At 49.8% G+C, this 18,061-nt stretch overlaps 2 protein-coding genes across 2 annotated transcripts; one reads left to right on the plus strand and one right to left on the minus strand.

The window, feature by feature from the left end:
• Positions 1 to 1,696: 1,696 nt before the first annotated feature.
• Positions 1,697 to 3,828, minus strand: LOC149345638 (uncharacterized). Its single transcript, XM_089586146.1, has one exon. The coding sequence runs from the start codon at positions 3,574 to 3,576 to the stop codon at positions 2,383 to 2,385; it is 1,194 nt and encodes a 397-aa protein (XP_089442272.1). The 5' UTR covers positions 3,577 to 3,828; the 3' UTR covers positions 1,697 to 2,382.
• A 1,748-nt stretch (positions 3,829 to 5,576) lies between these two features.
• Positions 5,577 to 11,498, plus strand: LOC149345639 (polyhomeotic-like protein 3). Its single transcript, XM_089586150.1, has 2 exons — positions 5,577 to 5,674; positions 10,921 to 11,498. The coding sequence occupies exon 2, from the start codon at positions 10,979 to 10,981 to the stop codon at positions 11,291 to 11,293; it is 315 nt and encodes a 104-aa protein (XP_089442276.1). The 5' UTR covers positions 5,577 to 5,674; positions 10,921 to 10,978; the 3' UTR covers positions 11,294 to 11,498.
• The last annotated feature ends 6,563 nt before the right edge of the window (positions 11,499 to 18,061 follow it).

Genomic DNA, 18,061 nt, shown 5'->3' on the forward strand with positions numbered 1-18,061 from the left:
TTGAAAGTGTTGCGGCCACAGTGGGTTTCACTGAGGTGTGTCAGTATGACGCTGTGTTTGATATTGTCGAAGGCTCCTTTCAAGTCTAAGGCAAGGACGACCTTGTCATTATGTGGATGTTCAACTGGTTGTATTATGTCTCTGTTGAGTTGGAGGAGTATGTCCTGTGCCGACTTATGTGGGCGAAAGCCGAACATAGTGTCTGGAAACGTATTCCGTTGTTCCAAGTATTCGGAGAGCCTATCCCGCACCATTGTCTCCATTAACTTGCCCACACACGAGGTGAGCGAGATAGGCCTCAAGTTGTCTGTGTTGATTTCCTTTCCCGCCTTGGGGATGAAGGTTACTAGAGATGTTTTCCAGTCTAGAGGGAGCGGGGTTTCGCCCTTCCATATAGTGTTGATGTATTCCAGAAGGGCCTCATACGCCTGGTCGGGGAGATTGGCCAGAAGCTTGACTGTGACCTTGTCCCGTCCAGGCGCAGTGCCCCTTCTCATTTTAGCCAGGGCTGCCTTGAGGTGAAAGAGTTGGAACGGTTCGTCTAACTCAGGATTATCTTTGCCTGCGTAAAGATACTCCTGACCACAAGGGTCCTGTTTGCAGCAGAGATACTTGTCCCTGAGTGTGTCTGCGAGTTGTGTTGTGCTGCCCTTGAAATTATGAAGTGCTCGTTGTAAGTGGCGCTGTGTTTCGCCCCGGGTCTGCGCGGGGTCTATAAGGCTGCGGAAAAGCCTCCAAGTGTTCTTCCCGGACATCTGCCTGGCAGCCCTGTTACAGCGATCTATCCAGTTGGCGTCAGCAAGTTTTGAGGCATACTGAGCTGCTTTGTGAGTGAGATCTAGGATGCGCTTCTTGAGTGTTCTGTTATGTTTCTGTCTTTTCCAACGTTTCGTGAGACTGCGGCGGGCTTCCCAGATGTGGAGTAGATGGTTGTCCACCGCTGGGCAGTCCTCCGTAGTTTGTATCTGTGTTTCGTGTTTCTTGAGTGTTGTCATAAGTGTTTGGGCCCACTGCTCGTATCCATATTTAACCAGGCTGGTTGTGGGCAGGGACTTTCTGAAAGCCTGCCAGTCTGGGAGTCGAGCCTGTGTGAGTGGCCTTTTGAGAGGCCGCGTGTGAATTAGTGTGTTAATGATGCAGTGGTCACTGCCTAGCGTGTCTTCTGTATTGTTCCATTCCACGTGTTGGATGTGTTTGGAAAGTGTGAGATCAGGACACGTGTCCCGAGTCACAGAGTTTCCCATTCGTGTGGGATGTGCTGGGTCGGTCTGGAGGGTGATGCCTAGCGTAGAGATAAGCTCCGCTAGCTTTCTACCTCGCGCCTCCCCCTTTTTGTAGCCCCATAATTGGTTGGGGGCATTGAAATCGCCCACAATCAATAATGGGTCCCGACCCGCTATCTTCAGTGCCCGGCTGAAGATATCTGAAAAAGTAATATGTTTTAGCTTTGGTGGACAGTATATATTCAGTGTGTGTACAGGGGGTCAGAGCGTCGCAGGGGTAACACGGTGACCATAGTGTACGAGTATGTTATATCTATGTCGAGGTCTACCTCCTGTGCTGTGTACGACTTATGTACAAGGATACAGGTGGATGGGTCCCGCTGAAATGTGTTATATCCAGAAATTTTTGCTGAAGCCCCAGGTTCTTGAAGCGCGACGATGGCGGCAAGAAATTCTAGTGTTTCTAGGTAAAGGCGTAGGTGTGCTCGTTTCGCGTGGTCGCGAAAACCTCTACAATTCCATTGTATTACGCCCAAAGGTTCCTGTTTTGTTTTATGAGGTGTCCGTTTACTGCCCTGAGCCATGATGAAGGCTAGAGGCTGGCTGGCTCACCCCACTCACTGCATTGGTGTTCTGCACCGTAGCGAGGAGGTTATCCTCATTCTCTTCCTCAATAGCGTCGCGGCAAATTTTGGATGGGCGGCCTACTTCCTTTACGGGTCCTGCGCGCCTAAATAATTTTGGGCTAGTCTGTATCCAGGCTTTAATGTTTTGGGTGCTTGCTGAGTAATGGACACAGTTAGTTGCTGAGTTATGGTTGTTACCAGCTGCTGCATTTGTGTTTGGATAATTTGTGTAATAATCGCTGGTAGTTGGGCCATGTGATCGGCCACATTTTTCTCAATATCCGTCATGCGGCTTTCCATATTTGCAGTGAGCGGAGCACTTGACGGAGCGACGCTCGAGCACGCAGACGCCGGTTCACCAGCGTCCTCCATTGTTTCAGAGACAGGTGGCTCTGCCCTAGCGTTTTGTAATGCGTTGACTTGGGATTGTAGCTGCGCGTTCTGATTTTTGAGAAACGCTAGCTCTTTTCTCAGCTCAAGTTCGAGAGGGGAAGGGGAGGGAGAGGAAATAGAGGCGACACCCGCCCAGTTGCTTACCTTTGATGTTGAGGGTGGGTTGTTGCCAAGGGGGGGGGGGGGGAATCCCCGGCTTGGAAAGCTGGCGGCTTGGCCCCGGTCCCGGATTTTGCCTTTTTAGAAGCTGGAGGTGGTTGGTTTCCGCTTCCTTGTTGCCCGGCAGTTTTGTCGGACTTTCCCGTCTTGTTCATAGGCGACTTGCCTGGCTTGCTTGGTTGACCCGCTTGTTGCTTCTGGGCTAGCGGTCTCGATCGTTGGAGACGCCGAAACTTGATCTTGCAATCCGCGGAGCCAGTCAAATGGGCCTGCCCGCAGACCATGCAGCATGGGGTGCAGTCATGTTCTTTTAAACCTTGCTCGGAGGCTCCTACGTTATTCCCGCAAAATCCACATCTTCCGATGTCCGGGTGTGGGCAGTTGTCGACCCGGTGGCCGATGGTCCCGCAGCGGTAGCATGCAGGGATCGTCCGTTTATATTCTCGCACAAGTGTGCATTCACAATTGTAATGCACGTAGCGGGGCACCTTGCGGCCCACAAAGGTGAGCACCGCCACATTTGTGTTTCCCAGTTTGCGCACAAAGGCTATCTCACCTCCGCGCCACTGCACCTTATTCTTGAGGGTAGCCGTCGTCTCATCAGCCCGCACACTGATCACACCCCGGCACATCTCACCATTAAGCTTCACGTGGCCCCGAAATGGATGGGAGTCCGCTCCGGTCTTGAGGTCAAAGTCTTTAGTCAACTTATTTGCTGCGTCGATGTTTTGAGTTCCACAAACCACGAGGTTCTGGGTCCAGACTGGCCATATGCTGAGCGCGGCGCCAGCGTCTCCTCCCACATACTGGGCAATAGCCGCTCCCAACTCGCCGTGCCGGAAAATCGCCTTAAGGTCCATGGTTTTCCTTGGCTTGAGAACTACAATGATGTCTTCGGAGTTCATTTTCGGCGTCTCTTGCGGACGCCAAAGAGCAGTCTTGTTATACAGCGGCAGCGAAGCGCGATCGCTGCCGGGTGCCTGTGTTGATTTGAGCGACGCCATCGATGCGCCGCCCTTGGATGTCTTGGGACGCTGGGCCCGCTTGCGCATTGAAATCAGCGTAAAGAGGCCTTCATCTTCGATGGGCGGAGAGTTGTCTTCAGGCTGTTGGATGTCGATTTCAGTCCAAGCCATTGCAGTTGGATCATAGCCGCGTTGGGTAGTGGTCGCCATAATGCGGTGGCTTCGGGGAAGTTCCCGCGCCTACGGAATCGAGGCTAACCTTCGGCAGGTTTAGCGTTCCGCGGCGTGGCGATGATGAAAAATTGCCATAAAACAGCCAGTTTTGGGCCTACCTGCTCAGGACCAGTACTTGCAGGTTCCTCTCGATGTTGGGAAGGTGATAGTAGCGATTTCGGTGGGGTCACACGAAAAGTTCCACGGTTCCTGGGGAAAATAACAGGAGCCGATACACCGCACATCTGGTCACACCACGCGCTCGCAGCGCCCCCGTCAAGTGCGGTGAGGCGGAAGCCTTAAGCGCAGTGTTGCTGCTTGTCTCGAGATATGTATGTCTCACATATCTCGGTGGACACCTGAACCTCGCCGTAAGAGAAGGAGGAACATGAGAGTGAACGAAGACACCGTATTCACTAAACGCGCCTTTGTTTATTCTAAACCATCAAGCTCGCATGGCGGAGTTGCTAGCGCGCTCGTCTCGCACTCCGGAGACCCTGGTTCGATTCCCCCAACTCGACCAATTTCCTACCCGGTTTTATTTACTTATCTGGTCTGACGAGAAAGGTTAATTAGGCTAATTGGTCAATTAACTAATTAACAAAACTCCGTCCTACTTAGTTGGAGCATCACTATACCATCCCTTTAATTGGCTTCATAGTTACTAGCCAAAATACAATTGGTCCCATTTGAAATGCGCGCACTGTGACGTCATCACCATTTCGACCAATTGAAAAGCGTGATATTTCTGTAGACAACTCCTGCTTACAACGATGAGGTATTAAAAGCCTTAATACTACTCGCACTTTCAAGCCTTCGCGTGACCCAGCCGCAGTTACGTTTAACCTTTAGCGGAGTGAATATGGGCGACCAACTCGCTCCTTCAAATAGCCCGGCTGCAGTTACGCCGCGCTGCGCAACTGTGGCGCTACTGCCGCTGTGACGTCATACCAGCTGTAGATTACGTTTTCTTTCTCTCAGTCGCAACAACATCAAAAACAAAATCCGAACACGCTTTGAGTCGTCGCGCAGCGGCGGCCGGTAGCCACGTGTGACCTGTAGACGTGGCGCACTGCGTTCCTTCAGTTGGAGGCGCTGCGCTTTTGCTTTCGCAACTTACCAGGCTTAACCAAAGCTAAGCCCCCGCCAATATTTTTTTACCTAAATCACTACTGGTTGCGGAAACAAAAAAACTATTAATGTTTTTTGTGTTTTGATGCACCAGGTATGCAGCCCTAAGGCAACTCTAATTGCAGACAGACTCGGCAACGCGTTCAAGAGTGGGCAACTACAGCTGACTTCAACGCCGCCGCTTCGTTCACCAGTAGCACGGAGAGACTGTACACTGCCAAGTGCCTGCACCAATCGCTTGGCAATCACTGAAGCTAAAAAGCCACTTCTGGTGTTTGATTGCCTAGATTATGCGCACCTACGAAGGGAACAAAGATAGGACTCATGATCGCATTTATTGCGCTAAGCTGTCATATCAGTGTCATTGTTATTAACAGAACGTTGGTCCTGCATACTAAGAGGAGGACGAAAACTGCACGCACTGCGCGTGCCATGCAGCAGACACGTACCAGGGTAGTAGTAGTTGTTAGCATTCTTTCAAAGGCTAACAACAACAACAACTACCCTGGTGATGGTTTAGTTCGCTCTACTTTAAGGGCCGATCGTGAGCGGTTGCCAGTCATACATCATGATATCCTATCAGTGATTTAAGAGGTCGCTATCAAGGGCAGCGCTTACGAGTAGTGACAGAAGGGTACATCACGCTGCCATGGACGCTAATCGAAGTGTCAAGGACACTGCGCAGGATAGCCGGTAGCAACAAGGGATGCAAGCTTTGTTCGCATTGTTTCTTAACCTACCCAATCAGCTAGCTAGTCCGCTCGAGTTGCGGTGCTGTTATCGACGGGCACACAACCCGGCTAAGAAGCGCGTCCCTCAAGTTTCGTAGCGGATCCTCGCCTGGAAGTGTAGAGTCTGGATTCCGTAGAATTTTCGTACACTGCTTGTGCGGTTGAAGATCTTGACTGCGTTCCACATCCCTCCCACTTACGAAGCTACTGCTCCAACGGCGCGGACGAGGCCGGTGAGTCCTACACTTGAGTCGGTACTTTGGGGAGCGGGGGGCAATGGATGCAGTCGCTGCCAGTGTGTCCCAGGAAGAATGGTGGAAAAGCGCGGCGAGGAAGTTGTGTTTGTTAGCCTCTACGATGCCTCCTCAAAACGAGGCTCAACAAGCGCTGAAATTCAGCGACGCCGCCAAGGGGACGCGAGGGGAAGGGACAAACAAAATTCATGGGGGCACTTTTCTGACCTAAAGTGCGGTGAGGCGAAAGCCTCAGGCGCGGTTTTGCTGCTTGTGTCACTCATGTGGGGTTAACACGTTAAGCTTCTCGAGTGTAACGCGACAACGTCTTGCAACGCTGCCAGGGTGTCCACTGAAAACCATCGCTCGTTCGGTTCTACGCCTTGCTCGTCGGTAAATTGTCACTGATGTGTAGTTAAGATGATAAGCTTCCCCTCTAAAAGTGTAACGCGACAGCGTCTTGCAACGCTGTCAGGGAGTCCACAGAATGCCATCTCCGGTTCGGTTCTACGCCTTGCTCGTCGGTAAAGTGTCTCTGATGTGTGGTTAAGATGATAAGCTTCACCTCTAAGACTGTAACGCGACAGCGTCTTGCAATGCTGCCAGGGAGTCCACAGAACGCCACGGCCCGTTCGGTTCTACGCCTTGCTCGTCGGTAAATTGTCACTGATGTGTAGTTAAGATGATAAGATTCCCTTCTAAGCAGTATGGTGCTCGACCAGGGGTATTTTACACGGACGCGGCCGGTCCACACCATGGGGGTTGGTACATGGCTGCCGTTGTCCACCCAAACAACCCAGTTCAGGGCCTCACCTTCCTTGCCCCCAACATTACATTCGCGGAGGAAGTTGCTATCGCACTTGCAGCTGCGGATCCAGCGTCCCGAGTCATTATCACCGACTCAAGGGAAGCTTGCCGCAATTTTGAACAGGGCCAAATTCCAGATCGTGGTTTACAAATTTTACACAGTTGTGAGTACCGGGATTTTCCAACCCGGCGCACCATCATCTGGGTCCCAGCACATGAGGGGATAGAGGGAAATAAGGTAGCGGACACTACCCGCCGCGCGATTAACCACCGGGCATCGCCTCTCTCGCCGCCTGATCCGGCTACTGATTTTAATCCGGCTATTACTTTTCGGGAGATCTCTCTCCTGTATCCAAACGCTCACGGCCGATACCCACCACCCTGTAAAGGCCTCAAGAAGGCAGAGGAGCGTTGGCTACTTCGCCTCTTCACCAACACGGTACTGTGCCCGGCAGTGCTCAAACATTTCAATTCGGCCTTTTCGGGCGAGTGTCCACACTGTGGGGAAGTGTTTGCGGACGCGTATCACGTGGTGTGGGCATGCCCTGCCAATCCTGCTTTCCCACCCCACCCGAGAGGACTGAGAGGCTGCTCTGCTCGGCTGCTCAACTCTCCAGGACCAACGAGCCCTGGTGCAAGAGCCCGGGCCGCCGCGCAGGCCACAGGGGTCCCGGACTAGGGATCCCTCCTAGTGATTGTGAGGGCCGGGCCCTTCAAGCACGGTCCAAGCAATACCTCTGTATATAGTATAAATAAATGTTTTACACTACCACCTCTAAGAGTGTAACGCGAAAGCGTCTTGCAACGCTGCCAGGGAGTCCACAGAACGCCATCGCCCGTTCGGTTCTACGCCTTGCTCGTCGATAAATTGTCACTGATCTGTAGTTAAGATAAGCTTCGCCTCTAAGAGTATAACGCGACAGCGTCTTGCAACGCTGCCAGGGAGTCCACAGAACGCCATCGCCCGTTCGGTTCTACGCCTTGCTCGTCGATAAATTGTCACTGATCTGTAGTTAAGATAAGCTTCGCCTCTAAGAGTATAACGCGACAGCGTCTTGCAACGCTGCCAGGGAGTCCACAGAACGCCATCGCCCGTTCGGTTCTACGCCTTGCTCGTCGATAAATTGTCACTGATCTGTAGTTAAGATAAGCTTCGCCTCTAAGAGTATAACGCGACAGCGTCTTGCAACGCTGCCAGGGAGTCCACAGAACGCCATCGCCCGTTCGGTTCTACGCCTTGCTCGTCGATAAATTGTCACTGATCTGTAGTTAAGATAAGCTTCGCCTCTAAGAGTATAACGCGACAGCGTCTTGCAACGCTGCCAGGGAGTCCACAGAACGCCATCGCCCGTTCGGTTCTACGCCTTGCTCGTCGATAAATTGTCACTGATCTGTAGTTAAGATAAGCTTCGCCTCTAAGAGTATAACGCGAAAGCGTTTTGCAACGCTGCCAGGGAGTCCACAGAACGCCATCGCCCGTTCGGTTCTACGCCTTGCTCGTCGATAAATTGTCACTGATCTGTAGTTAAGATAAGCTTCGCCTCTAAGAGTATAACGCGACAGCGTCTTGCAACGCTGCCAGGGAGTCCACAGAACGCCATCGCCCGTTCGGTTCTACGCCTTGCTCGTCGATAAATTGTCACTGATCTGTAGTTAAGATAAGCTTCGCCTCTAAGAGTATAACGCGAAAGCGTCTTGCAACGCTGCCAGGGAGTCCACAGAACGCCATCGCCCGTTCGGTTCTACGCCTTGCTCGTCGATAAATTGTCACTGATCTGTAGTTAAGATAAGCTTCGCCTCTAAGAGTATAACGCGACAGCGTCTTGCAACGCTGCCAGGGAGTCCACAGAACGCCATCGCCCGTTCGGTTCTACGCCTTGCTCGTCGATAAATTGTCACTGATCTGTAGTTAAGATAAGCTTCGCCTCTAAGAGTATAACGCGACAGCGTCTTGCAACGCTGCCAGGGAGTCCACAGAACGCCATCGCCCGTTCGGTTCTACGCCTTGCTCGTCGATAAATTGTCACTGATCTGTAGTTAAGATAAGCTTCGCCTCTAAGAGTATAACGCGACAGCGTCTTGCAACGCTGCCAGGGAGTCCACAGAACGCCATCGCCCGTTCGGTTCTACGCCTTGCTCGTCGGTGAATTGCCACTGATGCGTGGTTAAGATGATAAGCTTCGCCTGTAAGAGTGTAACGCGACAGCGTGTTGCAACGCTTCCAGGGAGTCCACAGAACGCCATCGCCCGTTCGGTTCTACGCCTTGCTCGTCGGTAAATTGGTTTTTGAGCAAAGGAAATGCATCTGTCTCGCATATTCTCGCTGACCCCCGCCGTAACGGGAAGGAAGGAAGATGGGAATGAACGAAGACATCGTATTCACTAGACGCGCCTTTGTTCATTCCAAACTATCGAGTTGGCATGGCGGAGTGGTTAGCGTGGTCGTCTCGCACTCCGGAGACCCTGGTTCGATTCCCCAACTCGACGAATTTCCTACCCGGTTTTATTTATTTACTAATATATACTAAATTTGTCATTAATTAGCACGCAATTATCATAGAATGCCTTAAATCGCGTTCCGATATCATTCGAATGCCATATATTAAGTAACGATTTGCATATGCCGATGTAAGGCACGTAACCGAAACGCGGACACATCCGCCGAAACGGCTGCTAACGAAAGTATGAGGCGTCAAAGGCGTTCGCCTCAAAATGAAATGAAAATTGGTTTTAAGGAAACCACCATGTGTCATATCTCGGTGAAGACCCGAACCGCGCTATACGGGAATTTGGAACATGGAAAGAAAATTGGTTTTAAGGAAAGGAAACGACGCCTGTCTCTCTCTCATATCTCGGTAGACACCCGAACCGCGCCGTAAGGGGAAATGAAATGAAATGAAAATTGGTTTTAAGGAAAGGAAATGCCTATCTCTCGTATCTTGGTGTACACCCGAAAGGAATGGACACCACAGTACATGTCTATAAAGCACCCTTCTGGTGGTGGTAAAACTTCATGTCCCACAGTAGGGGTCCTGAAGGACACTCGGCTAGGCGCCAGGTGTAGAGGGCAGCTCCCACGTCGGTACAGAGAGCCCGAAGCTCTCCGCCGCCTTACGGGCCTCCTGGACAGCCCGAAGCTGGTCGTGTATAGTGAAGCACTTTTGAGTACTTTGTCCCAATGTTCCTTGTTCTCGGCGTAGGCGTCATTTGATGCACAACCACGCAGCATATGGGTCAAGTCTACACGTTCACTGCACTGGTCACAAACATGTTGTCCGTCGTAGTCTGGGTCGATGTTCTTCATGCGCCAGGGGTTGGGGTATGAGTTCGTTTGGAGCAAGCGTAACGTGACCGAGACAGCACCGTATTCACTAGACGCGCCTTTGTTCATTCCTGTAGCCGCGTGTTTACCACGGTTACTACGCATGCGCTTGCCAGAGAATAGGCGTGCGCATTCACCATGGAAGAAGAGAGTGAGGCTGCTGCTAGACGACGCAGAAAAGCTGGGAGTTCGGCCGATCCAGGAGATATAGCTCGGGAGTTGGCTGAAAAGCAGCGATGAAAAGCTCAAAGCTAAACGAGCGGCCGAAACGCCCCAAGATCGGGAAGAACGCCTCGCTGAACGACGTCGAAAAGAAGCCGAACAGCGGCTTTTGGCCGCGTCCGCGGACATAAACAGCAGGCAAATGAGTGAAGACGACGAAAACTACGCATTGGGTGGGGCCTTTTCGCTTCTGATATCCAGGCTTAACCGAGCTAAGCAACTGCCTAATTTTTATTTATTTATCTCGTCTGACTAGAAATGTTAATTATCAAGGAATTATCATAGAATACCTTGAATCGCCTTCAGATATCATTCTATCATTCTAAAGATTGCCATATGCCCATATAAGGCACGAAACAGAAACGCGGACACATCTGCCGGCACATCGGCCGACACGGCTGCTAACAACAGTATGAGGCATTAAAGGCTGTCGCCGTAATAGTCACGCAGCCATCATATGCCTGTACAAAGATTAATTCTCCGCGCCTCTCCAGTGAAAAATTTTCTGGCGCGGTTCCCGCTTAAGTATAATTAAGTAGAGTATTTTTTTGCCCATTTGAGCACCACGTGATCTTAAAAGCCTTGCAACGCTGCTATCGCGGTACTGGTTAGGTCACGTGATCGCGTACTCTGAGAAGGACGCCGGTCAGTAGGCGCAGTATTTTGTCTGCGCAGCAATATTTTGTCATAGTGCTTAGATTACACTGAAACTATAATTTGGAAGACGCTATTAAGTACGCCCGGTATTTAGTCTGCATGGTAATATTTGGCCATAGTGCCTAGAATACAATGGCACTATAATTTGGCTACTAAGATACGTTTCCATAATGGCTGCCACTGCTGTTGCATGAATGTGGAGCTGTAAATCTAGACTCCGCGTATTTACTCTACGCAGGAGCCCTCATGCTTCGGGAACCTTACTTACCACGGCAGTTGCCTGGATACCGGACAGCATGTCTGTCGACTCTGATCCTGAGGAGAACACGGCTGACCCCAACAAAGTGGAAAACCTGCTGGAGCATTTTGCTTTGCTGGCTGCCGAGAAACCGAGTGGCTGGACGGTTGAGGAGGCTGTTGCCTACATCGAGAAACTTCCAAGCTGCGGAGGATGTGCCGAAGAATTCCGTAAGCAGCTAACCGGCAATGATTTGTTTCTGCTTGATGAGGATTACCTGCTAGATACCATGGGCTTAGAGATGGCTCTCAAGGTATGCAACGTCGTCTGGTCACTGATAGACGACCTGTCATGGATCCCGCCACTAGTGTAATGTGAGCTGTATCAAGACATGGCCACCGACCAGATGGAGCAGGTCGTCAGCTTACCTTCATGCGTGACCCACGGAAATTGGAGGGCTTCAAAATCCTGATGAATTGCACTGTGTCAGCGTTGCGCCTCAAGTGACTTCGCCGCTTGCAGTACGTCGGGACTCGCAGCCAAGTTTTCTTCAAAATAAAGAGGATTTTTGCATTTGTCTTCTTTCTGGCCCTGCTCGTCGATATTCGCTAGTACACCCAGTCCCAGACCAACTGGGACTGCGTCACCAGGTGCCATATGTGATTAACGAAACAGTGTTGGTATGAACGCAGGTTACTGGCAATCGGAGCTTAGGTCGAAGGATACTGGGAAGCTTTTATGGAACGTCGAGGTCTGTACCAAATAAAGGGACTGACATATTAATTACTGACCGAAACACGTGTCATGAAATTATATTCGAGAAAAAGTACCTTATTGTAAGAAGAGCAGGGCGATATCAGAGGGAACAAAAATATATAATTTTAATTTGGCACTGCAAATCGCTTAAGATACGGAATCTTGCGGTGAAACCATGCCATTATTGGTGAACCCACCACGTGACCGTATTTGTTTGAAGCGGTAACCACGGTCTTCTAGAACGTCACTGTCCACAGGACGGACCGGAGCGCGGACCGAATGGTCACGTGAGTGGCGTGCCGTACGCGAGAACAGACCGAAGACGGGGAGGATTCTATGAACTGCTGTCCTCGCTCAAACCCAACAACGTAACCGCCCCTTCCAAACGGGTGTGAACGTGGGCATCACCATCATAGGTATCCTACTGCACTGAGCAGGAGGGCGTGTTTATGAAGGTCGGTACGTGGTCCTTGCATGAGTCCGAGCATAATTTAGAGCTTTGAAAATGTATTGCCGTTCCTGGCTTGTGGCGAAATTCGCGCTGGTTTGCGGAAAGCGATCACGTTTTTCACGGTGGGCACTTAATACTGACGTGCTCTAGAATCACCATGGGCCATGAAACCGATGTTGTTGCAATCTCTGCGTGTGACAGATCCGCGTATATGAGAAAGCAGTCTGACTCATGGATGCATTTACGGAGTGATGAGTAGAGTAACCAAAGTGATTCGGTATTCCCGAAGGATGGAAGTACGTTAGGACCGTGTTCATTCATTCCCGCAGATAATGACATCGGCGACCTTGCCATCAATCAGCGGGAAAGCGAAGGCTAAGCTCGCCACGCGGCTGCTTGCCAGCCTGTCAGCTCACTCCCTGACGGCAAGTGTGGGGCGGATGTGCCACGTTCAACTGTGTCCTAGAAGCGTGGCGTGTCACGCGAGTTCTGCCTCCACTCAGGAGGACGCCACCCCTGCATGCATCCAAGCACAGGTCCCGCCGTCTGGAGTCAAAGACCAAGAAATCTCCTCGGCGCTTCAGATCGAGGAGAAAAGATGCCCTAGGGATGTCGCACCTTCCGTATTGGCACCCGACATCGCGGATGATTGAGTTACATGCACGTTGGTCGCCATGGCGAACGTCCAGCAGTTGATCGTCGCCACGCTCGACATCTGTGGGCACCGGTCTGGGCAGAAACAGGTGCGGTTGCGCCGATTGTTGACAGGCACTCGGCTAGACATTGTTGCTGTTCAAGAGACTATAAGATCGAACGGGAATTGGATACAGAGGTGGCCCTGCGGCCTTTCTTTATAGATTACAATGTCTGTGTGTCACACTCGGTAGGCCTTTCGGCGGGCTGCTTTCTGTTCTTCAAAAAGAGTCTCTCTGCTTCTGACTTTATGTACCAGGTTGACACAGAAGGGCGCATGATATGTTGCGACTTTCGGTTGCATGGTGAATCGTGGAGGTTCGTCAACGTGTATGCTTCGAATAATCGGGTGCAGCGAGCAATCTCCTTTGAGGGTATGGCAACTCTTCTAGACTGTGACCGGTATGTCTTACTCATGGATGATGGATGATTAGTTGATGCCAGATCGTCATCCGCCTTCACATTTATTAGAGGAGCCTCGCATTCATGCTTAGATCGGATTTACGTTTCCGCAAAGCTACTTAAAAGGCGTATTTCGTGCGAAGTCAGGCCTGTTTCTTTCTTTGATCATGCCATGGTCATTGCGCGGATTGGAGAATGTGCCCGTCCTAAACTTAAGCCACAGTGGTCACCGTGGAAGCTTAACTCTAAATGAGGACTTCAAGCACTGAGTCAGGACAGCTTTGGAATCTTGCTTGGTCAGTCCCATTACTTTCAGCTTGGGAGGTGTTTAAGCAGGAATTTCGTGGCGTAGCTATTAAGATCGGCTCCATATGAAGTCTTACTTTAAGCATGGTGAGAAGAAACGGCTGCTTCAGAGCCTTTAGAATTTGCACGAACTTGAAGGCGAGGCTCCAGGGTTGCACACAGAAGAAATTGCAAGTGTAAAGTGTCACCTTCAATGGTTTGATGCAGAATGCTTTCGAGAGGCCAGTGTACGATCCCGCAGTAATCGTGCTTTGCTCTGTGAGGACCCAACTAGACAGGCCTTGCCTGATGAGCGTCGGCACATCAGTACCAAGCGAGTCTCTGAGCTCTACTGCGGGGGTACCGTGGTCACAAGTAGAGATGAAATAGTAACCGAGTTTTCAAAATACTACACCTCGCTTTTTGCTGCCGCTTTAAAGCACTGCTGATGATGTTCATGTAGTGCGCTGGGTGTGTATGGTTCCCCGCTTTCTGAGGATGACTGAGAAATAATAATTGGTCCTATAACCTTGGGTGAATTGGAAGATGCAATTCATCGGTCACCGCTTTCGAAAACGCCAGGTCCTGATGGCCTCTCAGGGGAACTTTATAAGACCTTTAAATCTGTGTTACCCCCTGTCCTACTCCAATTTTCGGGCATAGTATTGATGTTGGTTTTTTGACACAGTCAGTTACCAAAAGTTATACTGTCTTAATTCCGAAAACTGACGATAAGGAAAAACTACTACGATTTCCAGACGGCTAGAGACCTATCACGCTTTCTAATGTTGATAGCAAGATCTTCGCTAAAGCCCTCTCAAATCGGCTACAGCTTGCAATGGCTACTTTGATTGGACCTCATCAAACATATGGCTTGAGCGGTTGGTCCATACAATCTAATTTACATATAGCGAGCACAGTGTTGCACTAGCTGTGGTCACGACGGGACGTGGTACACTCATAACTGGGGGCACTATACGCACTCAGCACACACATGTTGGAGAAGCAACAGCCATTGCTCTAGCCATTGCGGGATCCTCGGTAGAAACCATTGTCAGCGACTCAAAATTGGCGATACGTAACTACACGTTTGGAAGAACCTCCCCACGAGCAGCACGGATTCTGCTAAATTATCAGCCCACGCGGCGCATTCGCCTATTCTGGACGCCTGCTCATGCCTCCTTTGCTCGTAATGAGGCGGCTCATAACCTAGCTCGAGAACTGTCCCGCCGAGCTGGGTCGTGTAGCCCACCCGCCCTATACTCCGGCAAGGACAGGTTGTTTTCTTACAGAGAAATCCTGCAGCACTGCAAGCTTGCAAGACTCAGATTCCCCCCAGCAAATAAAACGCTCTCCAAGCAACAGGGCAAAGACTGCCGTAAACTTCAAACTAACACCTATCCAAATCTCCAATTGTGTAGCTTCTATTCGGAAGGAATCTACTCAGACAAATGCAGAAATTGTGATGCGAAGGCCGATCTAAATCATATGATTTGGAACTGCCCGCAGTCCCTACCCGCGAGTCGATTCATTACCGACTCTGATCATGGGGAGGCTCTATTGCTCAGCCCCGACCCGGGGACACAGATCAAGCTCCTCCAGCTGGCTGAAGACGCCGTCGCTGCCCAAGTGATAGCGGCCGCCGTTAAGCGGGGGGCGACTTCGGGTCGCTCCTCTATATCCGCTGGTAATATAATTTCACCACTGCTGCAAATTGACCTCGCAAAAGTGTTCGATCGGGAGTCCCATTCGTTTCTTTTTTCTCTTCTAAATCACGTCAATCTTGGTTCAGTTTCTTCCACTGGGATATGCCTTTGTTGCAAAAACTGTTCAATGCACTTGATTGTTAATAGCTGTCTCTAACAACCAGTTCAAATTCAGTCCTCTGTGAAACAGGGCTGTGTGCTGTCTCCGCTTCTGTTCGCATTGTACTTGGAGCCACTGTGTCTAAGTGTTATAAGCAGTGCAGCTGTCCATCGCTTTCGTATTATGGGTCACAAACTGAAGGTGTTAGCCTGTGCGGATGACCTCGCGTTTTCCTGCTCTGGTAAACCAAACATCGTTGAGGTTATTCGTTTAACGGAAGGCTTTGGTTCAGTTTCAGGAGCTCGAATTAATCGTTTTAAGAGTCGTTGTTTCTGGCTTGGTATATGAGGAACGACACCTGCCGAATATGCTAGTATACAATGGACGCATACACCGCCAAAGTACTTTGCTGTTCCTTTGATTGCTATAGGCAGAGTGCACATTACTGGAAAGACCCCGTGGCAACTATTCAGCTCTATGCTGAGACTTTTGTGCCCCATGGATTCTCGATTTTTGGCAGGGCGACCACATACCATCTGTTTCTCGCCACTAAAATCTATTATGTACTGCGAATTATTCATTGCACAAGACTTTATATCCAGCGTCTCCACAGAATTTTCGCAACTTTTGTGCGGGGTTCGTCTTTTGAAACAAGGCGCGATAACCTTTCCCGGGCCTGTGAGCACTGGTGGCCTCGGTTTAGTCCACCTGTATGCTCTACAGGTGGTTTCACGTTTCATGTTTTTCTGAGACGCTACACACCCAATAATGCGGGCATTGCTGCAAATAAATTTAGTTCATGCTTTACTGAGTATCACTCTGTCTTCTAATGCTTCTGATCGTCCGTGTTTGTGTGGATTCATGCATGAGGTGTATTTGTCTGTTCATTTCCTACTTGTTCCTCCCCCCCCCCTCCCCCCCCCCCCCCCCCGAGTTCCTTTTTTCGGCGTCGAGGAAACGATTGTATAAGGACTTAATCTGTATGCATTTTCCTGCGCCACTGTACCGCTCTGTGTATTTTGGTTTACCGGGACGTGACGTCCTCAAGAGAGCATGTAGAATGCCCCTCTTGCCACGTGCAAAACATTTTTCTTTAAGCTACACACTGAGACATTACCAGTTAAAACATGGCTAGAGAAAAAAGTATTTTCGTGTCTACAGTGAACTGTCGCCTTTGTGATGCTCCTGAAACGATTGACCATTGTTTCATCCATTATAAAGATGCAATACTTTTCTGGGACATCATGCAATGGACGCTGAAAAAAAAGACTTAATTTGACGCCGCATCCTGTACTATTCCTCACTGCACTACCATTTGTTGATGAGCCCTTAGATGTGTTATTTTTAATTGGATTACAGAGCCTGTGGAAAACACGCATGATGGACCGACATCATGAATCTGTTGTTTCTGCCAAAGACCATTTCTGTACACCTAAAAGAATTGTATGCCCAGAGCGAGTATGACCTGGAGTGCTATATACTCACTCTTAGTGCTGTGTTGTTCACTGCATCTTTTCTAGTTCTTTATTGCTTAGATGTGTTGTGTTATTATGTTTATTTATTATTAGCACCTCAAATGCCCCTTGGTGTGGGGTATTACATGAGGGATGGGCATAATGTTCAAGTGAAGAGTGGTTCGATGGCAGTCTTGAAGGAATGTGGGTCGGAGTGGTGCACAGCGTAGACAGGCAGTTTGTTCCAGTCCCGAGCGGTATGAACAAAAAACGAACGAAGATGGGCTGTGGTCTGTGCTGGGGGCGGATAGACGGCTTTAGGATGACTGGTGCGGCTTGACTGTCGATGAAGTGGTAAGATTGCTGAAACATTGAGTGGCGTATGGTAGAACTTGTGAAAAAGGCACAGCCTGAAGATGCAGCGTCGCTTTTCAAGATTAGTAAGATTAGCCCGTGATTTGAGTGCAGTGACACTGGAATGATAGGAGTAGTCTGAGAAAATAAACCTTGCAGCGCGATTTTGTAGAGCCTCGAGGGTGTTAGAAAGATTAGCTTGATGGGGATTCCAGACTGAGCATGCGTATTCTATTTTAGGTCTGATAAATGTAAGATAAGTAAGTGTTTTCACGGATGCAGAGGCTAGGCGCAAGTTTCGACGGAGACAACCAAGAGTGCGATTGGCTTCGTTAGTAATGTTCATTATATGCTCTGACCAGGTTAGTGTATCTGAAAGGGTGACACCAAGGTATTTGTAAGAGTGGACAGATGAGATTACCGAGCCACAAATGGTGTAACTTGATGCCTGATAGTTTTTCCGACGGTGAAAGGAAAGCAAAGACATTTTCTTAGTGTTTAGGCACATTAACCATTTGTCGCACTAAGTTTCAATTCGTTTAAGGTCATCCTGTAAAATTCTAGAGTCAGAGGTGGTGTGGATGGGGCGATAAAATACGCAGTCGTCTGCGAAAAGGCGGATGTTAGAGGATATGTTACTAGGCAGGTCATTAATATAAATTAGAAACAGCAATGGTCCGAGTACTGTACCTTGGGGGACTCCGGAGAGAACTGGAGAAAAAGACGAGGAGCGGTTGTTAGCGTACACAAATTGCTTTCGGCTCGTAAGGAAATTAGAAATACAATCTAATACAAGGGGGTTAATGCACAATCTTGAGAGTTTAAGTAGTAGCCTCTGATGGGGAACTTTATCGAAGGCATTTTCGAAATCTGCAGCGCGTCTACAGGTATGTTCAGGTCTAGGTTAGAGCTTAAGTCATTTATGAATGAAGCTAACTGT

The sequence above is a fragment of the Amblyomma mixtum genome, chromosome 4 (assembly GCF_055824585.1).
Source record: "Amblyomma mixtum isolate Tamu chromosome 4, ASM5582458v1, whole genome shotgun sequence".
Taxonomy (NCBI): domain Eukaryota; kingdom Metazoa; phylum Arthropoda; class Arachnida; order Ixodida; family Ixodidae; genus Amblyomma; species Amblyomma mixtum.

Excerpts from the sequence above, each read along its gene's own strand:
- LOC149345638 (XM_089586146.1), bottom strand. The coding sequence starts at position 3,576 with ATGGCGACCACTACCCAACGCGGCTATGATCCAACTGCAATGGCTTGG.
- LOC149345639 (XM_089586150.1), top strand. The coding sequence starts at position 10,979 with ATGTCTGTCGACTCTGATCCTGAGGAGAACACGGCTGACCCCAACAAA.